We start from the raw sequence: 20,200 nt of genomic DNA on the forward strand, positions 1-20,200 counted from the left end.
ATTGAGCTTTTTATTATTAACCCTTTTTCACTCTTCTTGTCCAGTTCTATTTTCAGTTACTGAATTTTTGATTTAAGGTGATTTTTCAAGTTGTCCATGTTCTCAAATGCTTGTCTGACTATATTTCATTCTGTTTGGAGTGCTATGTTAAAGTTTTCTTTTGCTTCGTCGTTGTTTTTTCAGCCATAATTTCCCTTTGTTGACACGTGTTGATTTTTGTCTTCTCATGTCTGCAAACTATTTGTGAATCTCTTTCTTGTTCATTTTTATGATATTGGAATACTTTACAAGATTGGTAGGTTAACGGTGCCTTCTTTTGTCAGTATAGCAAAGTTCAAATACCTTAGCAGATTTTTTTGGTTTTGTTTTGGTGGCAGGAGAGGGCGTGGATCCTCTGATGTTGTGGTTGTCTATTGTCTTGCTGCACACTACATTTGCCCCTTTGCTTCCTTTCCCCTTTACCACCCCTTTGGCAAAAGGCACTTCTTCCTGTTTGCCATTTTTCTCCCTCAGAAGCTCTGTGTTTGGAAGCCTGCCTCTTCATATCATGCCCACACTTAGGTCCCTTCCCTGTAGGCCATGTCTGATTAACCTGGATGCTTTTGTAGTATTTTCACTCAGAGTGGACTTAGTCTTTTTGGTGGTAGTTTTTGGTTTTAGATGGACCTTAGCCATTTTTGCTAGCTCCCCTCTGTCCTCCCTGGGTGTTTTTCAATTTGCTTTTGCTCACCACCACACCTTGTGGCAGGTCACAATGGGGTGAGTGGGGACATAGGTTTTAGCAGGAGCAATGGAGATGACACACTGGAATTTGGTGATTTCTTTCTTTTTGCTTACAGTTATTGTAAAGTTTGGGTTATTCTCTATCTTCAGGCTAAGTGGAGAGTATGGTTTTTGTGTAGATTTATCTCCCTTTCTTGTTCTTGATTTTTTTGGAGGAAGTATTTGGAGATGTGTATCAAGGCCATCCCTAATGTTTTCAACTCAGAAGTTCTGGCTATTGTGAATATTGTTGCTGTGAACATTCATGTACAAATATTTGTTTGAATGCTTGTTTTCATTCTTTTGTGTATAGATCTCAGATGGAATTGCTGGGTCGTATGTTAGTTTTATGTTTAAGTTTTTGAGGAACCACCAAACTTCTTCCACAGTGGCTGTACGGTTTTATGTTCCCATCAATAGTGTATGAGGGTTCCAGATTCCCTACATCCTCAACAATGTTATTTTCCACTGAAAAAATATAGTTTCTAAGTCTAAAGACAAAAAATTGTCATGTGTTATATTAAATTATTTTATGCACTGATTTCTAATGATGAAGTCTTTTTTGGTGTTTTTCAAGCATAGAATCAATTATTAATAGATGAAATTTCTTTTAGAAGTTTTAGCTTTTTCTATACTGATGTTAGGATAAAATGGCAACCTTGGGCAGCCTTACTTGAGAAGAGCTTGCAGTGGATTTTGATTTGCATAAAGTTTACTGGTTATATATTTAGAAAAGCATTTGATCATGGATGTATTTTGTAAGATTGTACCACTTGGTGGATTTTTTTTTCCCAAACAAAAACAAAATCTCACCAAGATCCTTGACACCTTCTTGGTGATTTTCTTTAATCATTTAAAAAAATACTAGATTTGCTATAGTTTTCATTTCATTATAAAAGGACATTTTACAACGATAAGTCATTTCAGTAATCTTTCTTCATATGATGCATTTATTTCGCAGGTACCGAAGACACTGGGATTATTAAGGATGTTAAGTGTCAAGTTTTACAGTCGCCAGGGACAAGAACAGGTAACACAAACTGGCTTAACTATGGTGGGCTTCTCAAACATTTTTACCCGGAAGTACCTTTAAGGTCAAAGCTGAATGAACCTCGAATTTTTTGTATCTTCATCTGAGTGTATTCATATACACTATGTGGCTATATGCATTAGTAAGAATTCATAGAGCTGTTGCTGAAGATTTTTATATTTTACTGTGTATCAACCTTATCTTAAAAGAAAAATAATTATAGAGAATATACCCAGCCCTCTTGGGGATCTGGGAATATAGCTCAAGGAATTCTCCTAGAAACATTATATACATATCTTTGAATTTCATATTTTATCTTTACAAATCTTGTGAATTTTGTATTATTGTTCATAATATATCATTTTTTGGCTTAATATTAAAAAAAATTCTTCCCCAAATCTGAGATTACTGATGCTCCAAGAAGAAATGTGCCTCTTGACCCTGGGTTTTAAGTACCATTGTTTTACTGTCTTGTTACTTAGCAGGAAAAGTATGGATCCATGGCAAGGATGTTAGACGGTTTCATCCAGATGAATATCAGTGATACTTAGGAACTGCCTCTGTGAGGTGGTTACATTTGTTTCTCTGTTTGACTTTCACAAGAGTCTTGACCTATACTGGGGAATCAAATCATACTTTTGTCTTGTGGGGGAATCAAATCATACTCCTGTCTTGGGGGAAAAATCAAATAATCTAATCTTTTTCACTGCTTCAGTTTCTTTCCCTGCCTACAGGGAAAGCATATATATATCCCTGCTGATATGAAAAGTCAGGCCTTCATATCTGCAGATTCTATATCCCTCAAATACTGTATTTCCAATTCATGGTTGGTTGAATCAGAGGATGTGGAACCTGTGGATATGGAAGGCTTGACTGTACTGTACTTTTTATCATTATTTTAGAGAGTACTCCTTCTACTTACTAAAAAAAAAGTTAACCATAAAACAGCCTTAGGCATGTTCTTCAGGCATTGCACGGAAAGGCATTCTTATCATGGGAGATTACAACTCCATGAGTGTTACCATCCCTAGAGACCTTCCAGCGGGATAAGATGTGGAGGTAGAAGACGGTGGTATTGATGATCCTGACCCTGTGTTGGCCTAGGCTGATGTGTGTATTTGTGTCTTAGTTTTTAACAAAAATGTGTAAAAAGTAAAAGCATAAAATAAAATACAAAAGTTTATAGAACAAGAATGTAAAGAAAGAAATCTTTTTAATACAGATGTATGTATAGCATGTTTGTGTTTTAAGCTAATGTTATCACAGAAGTCAAAAAGGTAAAAAAAATACAAAGTTTATAAAGTAAAAAAGTTACAGTAAGGGAAGGCTAATTTATTATTGAAGAAAGAAAGTTTAAAAAAATGAATGTAGTGGAGCCTAAGTGTACAGTGTTTCTAAAGTCTACAATAATGTGCAGTAATGTCCTGTCCTAGGCCTTCCCATTCACTTGCCACTCACTCGCACACTCGTTCACCCAAAGCAACTTCTAGTTCTGCAAGCTCCATTCATGGTAAATGGCCTATACAGGTGTTCCATTTGTTATCTTTTATACCATTTACTATACCTTTTCTGTGTTTAGATACACAAATATTTACCATTGTGCTCCAGTTGCCTACAGTATTCAGTAGAGTAGCATGCTGAGCAGGTTCATGGCCCTAGGAGCAATAGGCTATACCACCCAGCCTAGGTGCGTAGTAGGCTATCCCATCTAGATTTGTGTAACTGCACTCTATGTATGATGTTTTCACAACGACAAAATCACCTAATGACACATTTTGCAGAACATCTCCCTGTTGTTAAGTGATACATGACTGTACTATAATTTTAGAGCTGAAAGAGCTCATAGGGCTTATCTAATAATTTCTTATTTTCATGAACACTTTGACAAGTATTTTCACAGGATCTCACAGGAAGTTTGCATTACCTACACTGGCATTATGATGCCTACTTTTTATTGATGAAGAGATTAAGGCCTCAAGAGAAATGTGTGCCTAAACTCACTTATCCAGTGTCAGAGATGTGTTTGGCCTTCTGTTGGTTTTTGATCCAGTGCTCGTTTTCACCACTTCTAGTTGGTTATTGTCTTAAACCTTTAGTTGGTAATTTGGAAGAAACAGAAACTAAGATGTGTTTCAAAGTAGCTGAGATGACAAATTACTTAATATCTTAGAAAGAATTATCTGTTTTACTACTCAAGTTTGGCAGCAATTATGTTTCTATTAAAATGTGTTCCTCTTAGCCTGGCGTGGTGGCTTACACCTGTTATCCCAGTTCTTTGGGAGGCTGAGGTGGGAGGATCACTTAAGCCCAGGAGGTCGAGGCTGCAGTGAGCCATGATTGTGCCACTGCACTCCAACTTGGGGGACAGAGTGAGACCCTGGCTCAAAAAAAAAAAGTTCCTTTTAACTACTAATATCTTTACAAAATGGGCCTGCTTTCCTGTATAACCATATTATTAATATTTAGTTCATTTAAAAATTTACTTATGAAACTCTAACAACACTGAGATTGTATAGTATTAGAGGTAATATACATAAAATAGCCAAGACAGTGATTGTGATATTGCAGATACTCAGCAAATAATAATGGTATAATGGTGACTGCTGTTATCTCTGTTAATTTCTTTATATCCTGAATTATAGAATTAATAATTAGTAGTCCACAGGTTCTTTTTGAATTGTGGTATATGACACCCAAACTTACGTGGCTTTAAAAAATAACTTCTCATTGTCTGGCATATAATATTATCTTTTTTTTTTTTTTGAGGCAGAGTGTCACTGTGTCACCCAGGCTGGAGTGCAGCGGCTCACTGCAAGCTCCACCTGCCAGGTTCACACCATTGTCCTGCCTCAGCCTCCTGAATAGCTGGGACTACAGGCACCTGCCACCATACCCGGCTAATTTTTTGTATTTTTAGTAGAGATGAGGTTTCACCATGTTAGCCAGGATGGTCTGGGTCTCCTGACCTCATGGTCTGCCGGCCTCGGCCTCCCAAAGTGCTGGGATTACAGGCATGAGCCACCATGCCTGGCCAGTATTATCTTTTGAAAGAGTATATTAAAATAAGAATTATTTATATTCTTTTATCAAGGATATTGGCTTGGATCTTTTCTTTTTTTTCTTTTTTTTTTGAGACAGTCTCACTCTGTCACCCAGGCTGGAGTGCAGTGGCGCGATCTAGGCTCATTGCAAGCTCCGCCTCCCGGGTTCACGCCATTCTCCTGCCTCAGCCTCCCGAGTAGCTGGGACTACAGGTACCCGCCACCACGCCCAGCTGAGTTTTTGTCTTTTTTTAGTAGAGACAGGGTTTCACAGTGTTAGCCAGAATGGTCCTCGTGATCCACCTGCCTCGGCCTCCCAAAGTGCTGGGATTACAGGCTTGAGCCACCGCACCTGGCCTTTTTTTTTTATTTTTCAAAAGCCTTTTTTTCTTTCCTTCATGCATTTACAGTGTTTTTGTCACAGGTTGTTAGTCAGGCTTTTGAGGCTGACTTTGTTTGATTTGAAGGATAGATTTCTAATTGTGTGTGTGTGTGTGTGTGTGTGTGTGTGACTTCTAAAATATAATGGTGTAGATTATCTGGTAAGCTTCTTGAGGGTGGGGATTTATGTTTGTTTTGTTCATCGCTGACTTCCTACAGTGTAAAACAATGCCTGGCACCTAATATTTATTATTGAATATATAATATTCAATAAATACTTGTGGAATGTTGGAAGAGCGCACTTATAAATTTGCCTTTTATTGATCTGAGTATTTTTTCTTTAGGAATATGTAGTACTTCAGAATGTTTTGAATGTATGCACTAGAAAACTATTTTATTTTTAATACAGTTTGTATATTTGAAAGTTACAGGAAATGGTAAATCACTCATTTTTAATTCTATTAAATTAGATGACAGGTGATTGATTTCAGTACAAAGATCTGATGTTTAACATTCTTAAAAACCCTGTCTTGGAAAGGACAGTTAGTTAGGAAGTTTTATTGCAATGTTTGAGAGAAAGTACAACTCGTTCTCCAAATATTGCTGCCAGTAGTAGAAGGATTTAATAGTATTTTTAATGAAGAAAGAACAAATGGATATTGGAGCTAGTGGAATAGAGTGGATTGCAGCAGATACTAGTGATACTCTTTGCTATCAAGCCGTATTTCATGACAATTTCGTTGTGTTCATATTTTAACAATTCATGTGGTTTTCCTTAATAAAGATCACTATGCCTTCTCAAAGCGTTTTAAAATAGTCTCATTTTACTTTTTAAATTTTTACTTTTTTAAAAAATTTAACTTTTATTGTAAGTTCAGGGGTACATGTGCAGGTTTGTTATATAGGTAAACTTGTGTCATGAGGGTTTGTTGTACAGATTATTTCGTCACCCATATATTAGGCCTAGTCCCATTAGTTATTTTTCCTCATCCTTTCCCTCCTCCCACCCTCCATCTGCTCATAGACCTCAGTATGTGTTGTTCCCCTCTATGTGTCTATGTGTTCTCATCATTTAGCTCCTACTTATAAGTAAGAACATGTGGTATTTGGTTGTTCCTCCATTAGTTCCTGTATTAGTTTTCTAAGGATAATGGCCTCCAGCTCCATCCATGTTGCTGCAAAGGACATAGTGTTGTTCTTTTTTAGGGCTGCATAATATTCCATGTATGTAACACATTTTCTTTATTCAGTCTATTACTGATGGGCATTTAGGTTTATTCCATGTCTTTGCTATTGTAAATAGTGCTGCAGTGAACATATGTGTGCATGTGTCTTTATGACAGAACGATTTATATTCCCCAGTGTGTTAGTCTGTTCTCACACTGCTATAAGAACTACCTGAGGCTGGATGCAGTGGCTCACACCTGTAATCCCAGCACTTGGGAGGCTGAGGCAGGCAGATCACTAGAGGTCAGGAGTTTGAGATCAGCCCAGCTAACATGGTGAAACCCCATTTTTACTAAAAATGCAAAAATTAGCTGGGTGTGGTGGCACGTACTTGTCATTTCAGCTACTTGGGAGGCTGAGGTGGGAAGATTGTTTGAACCCAGGAGGTAGAGGTTACAGTGAGCCAAGAATTGCGCCACTGCATTCCAGCCTGGGCAATGGAGCAAGACTGTCTCAAAAAAAAAAAAAAAAAAGTAACTCCCTGAGACTGGGTAATTTATGAAGAAAAGAGGTTTAATTGACTCACAGTTCTGCAGACTTAACAGGAAGCATGACTGGGAGGCCTCTGGAAACTTACAATCATGGCGGAAGTTGAAGAGGAAGGAAACACATCTTTACCATGGTGGAGCAGGAGAGAGAGAGAGAGAGAGAGCACAAATGGGGAAGTGCCACACACTTTTAAACCATCAGATCTTGTGAGAACTCACTATCATGAGAACAGCAAAGGGAAATCCGCCCCCATGGTTCAGTCACCTTCCATCAGGCCCCTCCAATTTGACATGGGGTTTGGGTGGGGACGCAGATCCAAACCATATCACCCAGTAATGGGATTACTGGTTCGAATGGTATTTCTGTTTTTAGGTCTTTGAGGAATTGCCATACTGGCTTCCACAATGGTTGAACTAATTTACGCTCCCACTAGCAGTGTGTAAGCGTTCCTTTTTCTCCACAACCTCGCCAGCATGTTATTTTTTGAATAGTCCCATTTTAAATGTTTGTATGCCAGACACTGTATGTATGTATAAATATTTTTATTATTGGGACAAATATATATATATTTTAATTATCTGTTAAATTTCACAACTCAAAAGGTATAGTATTATCGAAATTTTATAGATTAGAATCAGATTAGAAAAATTAAGTGAGGTTTTATAGCAAGTGGAACTCTAGCATCTGTGGTAGTTTGATACTACATTGCTGCCATGTTCTTTTATGGGCCCTCCAGAGAGGAAAGTTGAAATAACTTAGTGGAGAATGGGTGAGCTACTTCCCGTTTCTGTATACCCCTACATGTACTTTATACACTCAGTAAATGTTTTTACTAATCACCCATTTTGCAGGCAGATTAGTTACAGAGAATCAGTGGAGGAAAGGTATAGTGTATCTAGGGGAAAAAGTTGTAAATTTTAGTTCCTTTAATAATTTGTTAGATAAGCTTTTAAAAACATATCTTTTGATAGAGTTGGTTCTCAGTTATTATAGATGACATGGAAGTATACTATAGTAAAATACAAGGAAATATTTTACTAATTTTTCATCATTAAAAGTAATTTCAATACCTACTCATAGGTGTTACTAGGAGCAAATTAAATGTGTGTTCTGTGGCTTTGGGATGCTATAAACATCAATATATTCCATACTTCTTAATGTATAAAATATGAGTATTTTCAGATTTTCAATACCTTTCAGATGCCAAGAAGTCCTAAACTGGCATCTGTAGCCCAGTTCTCCTCTGCACTTCAGATTTGTATACCCTGCTGCTTACTTGACAGCTTCAGTAGGATAGCCTTCAGGCATTTTAAATCAAACATTTCCAAAACAAAACTCTGATAGCTTCTCATTTTTCTTCCCTAACCCTTTGTACCTTAGACTTGATTGCCTCAGTAATCCATCCTTTTGCCAAAGGGAGATACCTGAAAATTATTGCTGACACTACCCAGTCCTTCATCCCCTCATCTAATCTAATCTAACACCTTTGCTACCAGTATCATCTTCAGAGTGTACTTAGAATCTTTCTGCTTCTTTTTTCTTCTGTGGCTATCACCATTGTATAATTTGTCATCTCTCCTACATTAGCAGATACTTAATCAGTTCCCCTAGCAACCTTAGTGACTTAAAAAATGTAAATCAGATAAGCTCGTTTTCTTGCTTGAAGAAAGCCGTCAGTGGCTTTCTGTTGAACTAAGAATGATGACAGAATAAAATGCTTAACATTATCCAAAAAGACATGACATAAGCTGGCCCATGACTGTCTCTGCAGACTGATCTCATACCACTGGCTCATTCTCTTTTAGTTATGTTGGCCTTATCTCAGCCCATCAAGGGTGCCATGTTCTTTTCTTTGTAGATTCCATTTTTTTTTTTCTATTGGGAATGGTTTTACCTTATTTGTCCTCATTAATTTTTTCTCATCTTTGGGTATCAGCTCTATTTTTCATATCCTCAGACTCCTCTTATAGTCCTTCAATTTAAATACAGTTCCTATTGTTATTCTCTCTTAGAGCACTCTGTATTTTTCTTCCATAGCAGTAATCAAAGTTTGTAATGTAGATTTATTTGTTAGTTTATTTGTATACCTAATCTGTATTTTCATGGCTCCATGAAGCTAGATTCACATCTGTTTTACCTAGAAAAGTGCCTGGAATAGAATAGGTGTATTAGATGATAACCTCCTTTGCAGCAAGAAATTAAATCAGATTCCTGCTAGCTTCTTTTTGCACCTTCTTCCTTCCTCCCTCTCTCCCTCCTTCTTTTCTTCCTTTCTTCCCTCCCTCTTTCCTTGCTTCTCCTTCTCCCTCCCTCTCTCCCATGCTTTCTTCCTTCCTAAGCTTTTTCTTGTGAAATATAATACAGATGTAGGAAATTGCATCAAACAAATGTGTGGTTTAGTAACCATTTTGGGGACAGCTTTATTGAAATATTCACATGTGGTACAATTTACTCATTTAAATTATACAATTCAGAGTTTTTTAGTATATTCACAGAACTGTGCAATGATTTCAAGAATCAATTTTAAACATCTTATCGCTCTGGAAAAAAACCCTGCATCCCTTAATTATCACCTGCAACACTCCATCTCCCCAGGTCTCCCCAGGTCGTAAGCAACCCCTAATCTTTTAGTTTGTATAAATTTGCCTATTCTGGACATTCGATATGAATAGAATTATAAAATATGTGGTCCATTGTGACTGGCTTTTTTCGCTTAGCATGATGCTTTCAAGGTTCACCCATGTTGTTGCATGTATCAGTATTTCATTTCTTTTTATTGCTGAATAATAGCCCATTGTGTGTGTGTGTGTGTGTGTGTGTATCTGTATATGTATGTGTGTGTGTATATATATACACACGCACAGTGTTTTATTTATCCATTCATCAGTTGGACATTTGGGTTGTTTCTACTTTTTGGCTATTATAAATAATGCTGCTGTGAACATTTGTGTGCAAGTTCTTTTGTGGAAATATCATTGAATTTTTCTTGGAGTGGAATTGCTGAATCTTATGATAACTGTGTTTAGCCATTTGAGGAGTTGTCAGATAGTTTTCCAAGATGGCAGCACCATTTTCTGTTCCTAATGTCAGAGTATGGTGTTTCCATTGTCTCCACATCCTTGCCAACACTTGTTATTATCTTTTATTCTAGTAATCCTAGTAGGTGTGAAGTGGTTCTTGTTTGAAGTTGAAAAGGTACATAATCTTATAACCATTATCTAGGGCAGAAACAGGACTCTGCCAGCCACCTTCTATGGACCCTGTCACAAACACAGTTCCCACCCTCCCTCCACAAGCAGCCATTATTCTGGCTTAGGTTTATCTGTTTATTTATACTTTTATCATGCAATTTTTCATCTCTAACAATATGGCTTTTTTAAAAAAACTATGTGTTTTAAGTCTCTTTTTCTCTATCTGCTGGTCTCTCCTCCATATCGTCTTTTTTTCTCTTAAAAATTATTTGTTGAAGAAACTGTTTTTTCATTTTACTCATTGCATCTTTATAGTGGTGTTTCCTTTATTCTTTTGTCCTTTTGTGTCCATGTATTCTTATAAATTAGTAGTTGGATTTAAAGATCATGCAGATTTTTTGTTTGCTTTTTAAGGCAGAAAACTGTATAGGTGGTAGTGTCTTCTTTTATCAAGAGGATCATATCTGTTTTTGATGACATTAGTATGGGACTTCCCCTGTACAAGTGGGTGCAGGCCGGTTAGTTTTGAGAGCTTATAGAGTGCCGATTGCTCCAGGATCTCTTGTCACTCTCCTGCTATTGGAGTGTGCATAACTTCCCCCAGTTTCCATTTACGTGAACAGTATTTATCAAGTGCCTGGTCAGCATTTTGGCAAGAGACTACTCACTATTTTCTGTGCAATGCATTGAGGAAATTGCCTATTGTGAATGCCAAGAGATGTTCCCTGCGTGTTAGGAGAGTTATTGTATTGCTGCCACAGAGTCTTGTCAGGTCATCTGGAGCATGCCACATGAGTGTCTGGGCTTTGGCTGCCTCCTCAGCAAAATGAAAAAAGGGTGGTAAAAATGCAGAATTAAAGTGGAAGATTTCAAGTGGAGGTGCACATCAGAGATATCTGGGAGTTTTTTCAAAGAACATTTGCCTATGTTTTTCCAGCCTAGATTTCTATTTATCCTAAGTGCTGGGAGTGGAGCAGGTGTCCATGTGATTCTGATACCCTCCTTTTTTGGGAACATCACTCTTTATTGTCTTATTTCAGCTCTTGTATTCTAGCGTTTATATAATGTGGATGGAGTTTCTATACTCAGGGAGCATATAAAGTGGTTAGTGAGACTAGGTAAAGTACCAGTTAGAAGTTAGAAGAATTAAATATCAATATATTCCTCCAATATAAAAGATCTTACTAAGGTTCAAGTGAAGAGTGCCAAATGAATGAGACATGTTGTTGGAATTTACGATTAAGATGTGTTATTATGGATTCAGGTAGAATCCAATCTTCATACTAACTTCTATATTTAGAAAGTTGAGTTATATGATAAATGCATTAAATGACTTTACGTACATTCTAATTTTATCCTTGGGGCAACCTTATAATGTGTAGATGTTATTTTTATTTCAAAAAGAGAGAAAGTCTCTGTTACTTATGATAGTTAACTAATGTGCCTATGGTCACATAACTACTAGTGGCAGAGCCAAGTTGGATGTTCTTGACCAAATTTTCAGCTGTTGAAATGATGATTAAAATAAAAATGACATTCATGATTAAAATAAAAATGAGGAATGTGAAAGAAATTTAAGACTTACTTTAACCAAAGTGAAAATTGTGGCTGGGTGGGGTGGCTCATGCCTGTAATCCCAGCATTTTGGGAGGCCGAAGTGGGCAGTTCACCTGAGGTCAGGAGTTGAACCAGCTTGGCCAACATGGTGAAACCCTATCTCTACTAAAAATACAAAAATTAGCCCGGCGTGGTGGCAGGTGCCTGTAATCCCAGCTACATGGGAGGCTGAGGCAGGAGAATCCTTGAACCCTCGAGGCAGAGGTTGCAGTGAGCTGAGATTGCACCACTGTACTCCGGCATGGGAGACAGAGTGACTCTGTCTCCAAAAAAAAAAAAAAAAAAAAACAAAAAAAAAGAACAGAAAATTGCAGCTACATATAAATTTTATTGCTTTTACAACTGCTTAATTCAAATAAAGAAGAGAACAAGATTATTATTTACTTGTGCTGAGAAATCTTAATACAGTATGAAGAATCATGGTTTAAATGTTTGAGGTTTACCTTTTTTTTTTTGGAGCCAGAGTCTTGCTGTGTTGCCCAGGCTGCAGTGCAGTGGCGTGATCTCAGTTCATGCCAACCTCTGCCTCCCAGGTTCAAGCCATTCTCCCACCTCAGCCTTCTAAGTAGCTGGGATTATAGGCACTTACCATCATGCCTGGCTAATTTTTGTATTTTTGTAGAGATGGGGTTTTACCATGTTGACCAGGCTGGTCTTAAACTCCTGACCTCAGGTAATCCACCCGCCTTGGCCTCCCATAGTACTGGGGTTACAGGCATGAGCCACTGCACCTGGCCGAGGTTTACTTTTATTGTGATATGTAGTTGCTTTTATCCTCCCATTTCCAAGGCACAAACTCTGGTATTCTCTCCCTTGCCCACTGTATTAGTCAATTTTCACACTGCTATAAAGAACTACCTAAGACTGAGTAATTTATAAAGAAAGGAAGTTTAATTGACTCACAGTTCCACATGGCTGGGGAGGCCTCAGGAAATTTACAATCATGGCAGAAGATGAAGGGGAAACAAAGCAGGTCTTAATGGCAATAGGAAGGAGATAGAACGAGGGCAGAACTGCCGCACACTTTTAAACCATCAGATCTCATGAGAACTCACTAGCACGAGAACAGCATGGGGAAAATCTGTCCCCATGATCCAGTCACCTCCCACTAGGTCCCTCCCCTGACACATGGGGATTACAATAATTCAAAATGAGATTTGGGTGGGGATATAGAGCCAAACCATATTACTCACCAACAGACACTCAGACTCCCAAATACCACAGACTCTGTTCATAGAATTTAGCGTGGATTTTCTAACTGTGACTTGAGATTTTGGTCCACAGTTACTGTTGGGATAATGAATTATTCCCTGGGCCAGAACCCCCTTGCATGTTATATAGGAATTCAGAAATGTTTCTACGGACCGGGTGCAGTGGCTTATACCTGTAATCTCAGCACTTTGGGAGGCCGAGGCAGGCAGATCACTTGAGGTCAGGAGTTTGAGACCAGCATGGGCAACATGATGAACCCCCGTGACCCTCTACAAAAAATACAAAAGTTAGCCAGGCATGGTGGTGCATGCCTGTAGTCCTGGCTACTCAGGAGGCTGAAGTGGGAGGATCACTTGAGCCTGGGAGGCAGAGGTTGCAGTGAGCCGAGATCGTGCCAGTGCACTCCAGCCTGGGTGACAGAGCCAGATCCTGTCTCAGAAATAAATAAATAAATAAAGGTTTCTACAAATAAAGAGCAGAGTTTTATTTCAGAAGGAAAACACTATTTCCAACATAACCTAAGTGTCTTGAGAATCTTGAATGGCTACAATCCAATTACTACTACTAACTCTATCATCTTACTATGCATGAACGTTCAATAGATAACTTGGGACTTCAAAGAAATGCATACTTGATGTGTATTTATAAGCAAAATAATGACTGGGATTTGCTTTAAAATCCTCTGGCATGGTGGTGACTGGGGAAGGGTAAATGAAACATGCCTGAAAAAATGATAATATTTGTTGAAGCAGGTTGGGTATGTGGATATTTATTATACTGTAATTTCTACTTTTGTGTGTAAGTGAAAATTTCTACAATAAGATAGTTCAAGAAAGAAATACTACATTTACAGTGTGGATACCATGGCATCTAATGAAACTAAGGGGATCAAGTATCCACCATATGAAAGCAGGTGGGAACATTCTAGTTAATACAATTTATTGTTTAACTTTCTGGAAAGAAAGAAGTGAGTGTAGAGGAGAAACAGTACCTTTTCTCTTTCCTTTCTTAGATTCATAGATGAGGCTCCTATCACAAAACACAGATTAGCAAGATATACCGATAGATTTAATGTAAATTTTATGTGACATGGGAGCTTTCATAAGGAAATGAAGATTCGAAGAAATGGGTAAACCTGTGTATTTTTCTTTTTCTTTTTTTTTTTTTTTCTTTTTCGAGATGGAGTCTCGCTCTGTCGCCCAGGCTGGAGTGCGGTGGCACGATCTCTGCTCACTGTAAGCTCTGCCTCCTAGGTTCACGCCATTCACCTGCCTCAGCCTCCCAAGTAGTTGGGACTACAGGTGCCCACCACCACGGCTGGCTAATTTTTTGTGTTTTTAGTAGAGACGGGGTTTCACTGTGTTAGCCAGGATGGTCTCGATCTCCTTACCTCGTGATCTGCCCGCCTCGGCCTCCCAAAGTGCTGGGATTACAGGCGTGAGCCACTGCGCCTGGCCAACCTGTGTATTTTTAATGCTAGCTTTGAAGAAGAAAAATGGATAGTTGTGGAAGTATGGTTGGATAAGTATGATTTAATAGCAGTAAATTGGGAGGAACTTAGCAAGGCCTGTTTGTTCACATTCTCCCTGTGACTCTGTCTTCAGAGATGAGGATGTTCTTTTCTTCCAGGTTTGGGGAGGGCACCTCCAGAATGAGGATCATGACTTGCTTTTAGCAAAAGGTTAGAAAATTCTTCCTAGATTTTATGATCTGCTTCATGGAGGAAGGGTGGGAGGAAGGTGAGAATGACTTTCCTGCCTCTGATGTTTTCTCAGATGCTAACATGACTTATTCTGTATTTTGGGGTAGCATGTCCTGAACCCTATCAAGAGGGAAGAAGTTTTTTAAAAATTAAAAAATACTATATATTTATTCAGTGCTTTTGGTCATATTGCTATTGCGAAGTTATTCAGTATACTTTTGTTGTTAAAGAGATTCATAAACTTTTTTCTTGCTTTCAGAGCATTTCAGTGGAGTTGTATAATGGAACATTTATAATACCTGGGAATTACCATACAGATCACACATGACTACTTATTCAAGTGGTCAAAACAATAAATTATACTTGACCATAATTTCTGCTGAGGGGCATGCTCGTGACTACTAGAAACTAGGCCAGGGTCCAGGTGAGGACTATAGTCCTGGCTCATGAACGTGCCCTGGTTGGGATTGAAAACATCCACATTCTAGTTCAGATTTTGCTCTGCACACTTGAGTGATCATGGGCAAGTGTCTTTGCCCTTCAGGACTTTAATCTCTTCCTTTGTGAAATCTGAAAGATGGGCAGAGTTCTTTTGGCTGGTAGAAATCTGTGCTTCTGAGGCCTGCCTTATACAAAACCATGGAGCTTATTGACTTTAAATTTGAGGAGGGAGGACATCAGGCCCTTTGTCTTGTACTTCTTTCCGTGATCCCATCTTAGAGGAAGGGATGTGATAGATTTAAAATTTTGCTTTGAGGTACGTTTGCTTTTATTATTTCTCTTTTTTCAAGCATTTGTATTTCAATCTTACATTTAATTGTGGGATTCTGGGATTAACCTCTTATATCTAGTTAAAGTAATTTTAGTCTTTAGTAAAGTGATTAGAGGATGCTAATCTTTTCATCTATGTACTCATTCAACAGTGTTCCTGACCTCCTGAAATTGTTCTGGTTTTGATGGCTAAGGCACCTTAGTCATTTGAGACTTGAGGACTTAAATGTCTACAGAGGCCAGGCTGATAATATAATTTAGTGAATTGGATCAAGTGTAATAATTTTGATTTTCAGTATAGTCATGTTTCATTTTCAGTTCTATAGCTAGTATTTGACCCCAATACTGGAGCAATAATAGAGAACGGTGTGGGCATTGACTAACTGGAAAGTTTATGACTCTTCTAAGAGGTCATCTGCTACCAAGTTCTGTTGTCATCTGGGGATGTGGGCTGTGTTTTGCCAGATTTTCTAAATGTTCAGAAGAGATATGGTTGTGGGCTGCTGTTTTCTGGTCTCTGTTTTATTCTTTTTGGGCAGGCTACCTTGGACCCTGTTCTTAACAAATGCCTGAATGGGAAATAGCTGTCCAGTTAATATTTGTTCAGGTCTTCTGAGTGTATTGTAGGTGGTGGCAGGTGATGTCTCTGCTCATATGATTTCTGCTCATATGGTTTGTGTCATCTGAGAAAGGAAAAGACAAAGAGGTTATTTGGACAAGAAGGACTGGAAGGATAACTCTTCCTCTGTGTACCTTTCGGTTGACTGTATGAAATCAGTCATTACAAAATTTCTTTGTTCTGTAGTAACACATTCCTTAAACTGGATAATTTGGCAGCAAATCTAGAAAATTGTAAACATTCATAGCATTTCTTAAATTAAGGACCATTTTCTTCCTCTTTATCTTCTTCTGTTTCCATCATTCTTGCACTCTTTCTCTAGCTCTTTTCTACTCCTTTCCTTCTTTTCCGTGGCATGAATTTTTGGCCTATTTATGATATATAGCATACTTTAGACACTGTGTAGATATAAAATCTTGTAAAGATCTGGGCCCAAATTTTAAGGAATTGACAATCTAGTCAAGACCAACCTTAAAAGGTATTGAGAATTCATGGTAATTGATATGTGAAGAAATATATTTATAATGCATACATATTTTTCGGTTATATGTAAATATAACCAAATTTTTGGTTTTGGGTTATATGTAAATTATAACTCTGAAGTAGGTGACAAACTCCTTAAGGTCAGGAGGCCTTTTTCTCTATGCTGAAGTACATTTATAATGATAGGAAGCTGGCGGAACTCTTAATTACTAAAGATCATTTATAACTTGGCACCTCTAAAGAGTGTCATTTACTTCTGAGTTATTTATATTTGACCATAAGTCCTTTGCCCTGACCTTATGATTCTTATTTAGGATGGAATTTTTAAGATGAGCCTTTCTCCAGATGGGATGCTCCTGGCAGCCATTCACTTCTCAGGGAAACTGAGCATCTGGGCAATTCCATCTCTGAAGCAACAAGGGGAATGGAGTCAAAATGAGCAGGTACGTCTCTTGGTTATTAGAATGATACTCTCTTAAGGGTGAGTATTGACAATGCTAATTTTATTTTATTGATATTTTACTATAGTACACAGCTCTTTATTCTCATCATTCCAAAGCTCTTCTATCCTTTAAATTATGATATCAGTACAGTGGGATAAATTAAAAATAGATTAATACTGTGGACTGATTTTGAATTGTAGTGTGGTACACTCTGTATACAGAGTGTAATCTGTAAAAGAGTTTGTTAAACTCTTCATTTTTTCCCTCTTTGTCATTCAAAAGTACAGAATGGAGATGTTAACATTTCAGCAAAAGTTAATATTATTAAGGATTTGGAGGGTCAAATCCTAAAAGGGTTACAATTCTTTTCAAATCTTGCAACACTAGTTATTTGGGGCCTCCTTGAAGGGAGTTAACTTCTCTTCACTGAAATGTGGATAGCTAAGATATAGAGAAGGATGGAACTCTTTGTTAGTGTCCTGGAATGATAGGTTTTAAGGATTAGATGATTTTGTTATGTAATGACAGAGTAGCACTAGTTAGTGACATATATTATAATTTAAATTCACAAGGGGAAGGAAAGGTCTGCTCATATAAAGCCATGTATTGTGATAGAGTAAAGGTTTAAAGAAATTCCTCAACTGGAAATAGCTTGTATTATAAATCTTTTACTCTGATTCACTTACATTTTACCATTTTAAGGATTAATTTTCCTTCTCTCACCCCCTCACTCTGTTTTTCTCTAGGCATATCCAGCTTTGGGTGGGTGGTTTGAGATTTTCATATTAGAGCCTATTTCCTGAATGACCTGAATGGATCAATGTCATAATTCAGAGGATTATTAATAAGGAATTTTTTTCAGAATGACAGAGGAAAAGAGAAAGTGACTCTGTATTTTCTTCCTTAATTCACTGGTTTAAATTTATTTGTTTTAGATATTCTTATTTTTTTGTCTTATACACAGCTTTAGGAAGATATTTTCTCCCTAATTTCCATTCAACTTGAAGTTAATATGGTCTCCACATGTTTACCACTCTTTCTCCCTTATTGGATCTAGATTTGTCCTCAGTGGCAGAGGTGCTCCTCAGCTTACAACCTTGGTGGCTAAATAAAAGGGACAGTCTTTCTCTCTGCTCTGAAATTATAGCTAACTTCACTCATTTCTTCTTTCTAGAGGTGAAGTGATGAACTCTCAGAACTGTGTAACGTATTTAGCTGGGGATGTCAGGCAGCAGAACTTCCACTTGGCTGTTCAAGAGCTGACTGAGGATGGGAGTGTAGGCTGATTTATAGGGCATATATTTCATATCACTGACACAGTTGACCCTAGAGCAACATGGGTTTGAACTGCATGGGTCCACTCTGTACATAGATTTTCTTCAACCAAACACTGATGGAAAATACAGTCTTTGCAGAATGTCACATCTGTGGATAGGGCAGGTGACTTTTTGTATAGGTGGGTCCAGCAGGGTCTTCTGGGGGGCTTGAGTGCATGTAGATTTTGGTATACCTGGAACCCTGCATATACCAAGGGATGACTCTACTTCTTGATGCACAATACATGAAGTCCATGTTTCATATCTATGCTCAAAATAAAGCATTATTCATTTCATTGATCCAAAAGATACTTCGTGTTTTTCATGGTTATCAATGCATGATGATAAAGTATTCAGCTGTTTTCGTTTGAGAGGAGCCTGATGTTCTCTCTGTATTTGGGAAATTTTAGATTTGGGCAACATTTTTCTAAATGGTGAAAACTTTGAATAATAAAGGCATTTTCCCCGCTTGGCTTTTTTTTTTAAAATTACTTTTATTCACCTAGTAGAAATATTTATCAATTTCTGAAGCACTCTTAATATTTCATATTCTGTGTATCCTAGTATGTTACACATCCAGTGTAAAGGCTATTCTGAGCAAAATTGATTAGTATGTGCTTTTGTTTACTGAAAATCCAGAGACTTTTTTTTTTTTTTGTCCTGCAAAGATAAATTGAATCTTTTTTTGTGGCCCTTATTGGAATATGCTCAACCTTTGACTGGTTAGCATTTTTTTTTTGGTCATTAGTTGCCAGTCAGTGCTATAATAATGCATTACTCTTTACTCATTAATATAATTCATTGATTAGATTTTTAGAGTGGTTCTATTAAAAAAAGTAAAAGTTGTTTAAAAACCTTAAAACCAGAGAATGAATAAATGTAAATATTTCAGTAGTTTGAAATATGCAATCAGAAAAGTAATGGGACAGGAAAGGGAAAGGGGGGGACCTCAGAAATTGAAAAAATGTGTATGTAGTAGGAAGAGAGGCATTCAGGCTAGAAGTTGTCATGCCTTAGCAAAAGTGTTTTGAACAAATACCCTGAGAGTCTGGAAGAATAATTCATGAGGAATTGTGTAGCTTGGCTGTTGAGCATCCATTTTGTGGATGTGGCTTTGATTCCATGTTCCTGAAACAGTCCTCAGATAGAGCTTTTGACTTTTAAATTGATCTGTCAATCAGAGGAGCTATGCAACTTGATTCTCAAGCTAGTTGTTTCTCTTATTATAAATGTACACATTTTTAGGATTATATGTCAGTTTCTTCTGATGTGGGTGGTATGAATTATTTCCCTTGAATGCCTGAGTAAACTGGAAAAATAGATTTTGGGACTCACAAAACTGAAAACCATGGACATAGTTGCCATTACCAAGGGCGTTGTATGAGTCGTGGTGTCCTTTGCTGAGAGAGCAGTGGCTTAGCTATAGTTACTGACCCTGATACTGTAGACTACCATTCCCATTGTGGCTCTGTCCCTTCCCCGGTTCAGAGTTCATCACAGCACAGGCCGGGGTCGGCCACCCCTCCCTTTCCTGCTGCTGTTCAGCTGGACTAGCTGGATAGGGCAGACTCTGCCCTCTGAGACCCTAGCCAGTTTTAGCCTCAAAGGAAATTTTGGTCCCAAGTAGGGAACATGGAAGACATTTAATTTTATTTCTTTTTTTTTTTTCTTTAAAACCCTAAGGCTGTGGTGAAAATGAAAACTCCTCTGTGAACCTGTCATCTCCTCCAGTCTGATCATCATGCTGCTTTGCTCTACTTCCTAGATCCTCCTGTCCTGCTCTCTACTTTCATGTAACCATTTCTGCCGTACTTTCCAAAACTTCATTCCATTGTAAACACGCCTGTGAGGCTTCAACCGCTTCACAGACACTCTGGTTTCTTTCTGTATGCTAATTGCATACTTGTATAGCTTAA

At 37.8% G+C, this 20,200-nt stretch overlaps 1 protein-coding gene across 3 annotated transcripts in view; it reads left to right on the top strand.

Moving 5' to 3' along the window:
- NBAS (NBAS subunit of NRZ tethering complex) overlaps positions 1-20,200 on the top strand; it is a 394,628-nt gene that overhangs the window by 56,630 nt on the left and 317,798 nt on the right. For all 3 annotated transcript variants that reach the window (XM_004028860.5, XM_063696052.1, XM_063696053.1), the window contains exons 11-12: positions 1,724-1,792; positions 16,840-16,968. In XM_004028860.5, the coding sequence (XP_004028909.2) occupies positions 1,724-1,792; positions 16,840-16,968 (198 nt within the window). The remainder of the gene's footprint in view (positions 1-1,723; positions 1,793-16,839; positions 16,969-20,200) is intronic.

The sequence above is a fragment of the Gorilla gorilla genome, chromosome 12, assembly GCF_029281585.2.
Source record: "Gorilla gorilla gorilla isolate KB3781 chromosome 12, NHGRI_mGorGor1-v2.1_pri, whole genome shotgun sequence".
NCBI lineage: Eukaryota > Metazoa > Chordata > Mammalia > Primates > Hominidae > Gorilla > Gorilla gorilla.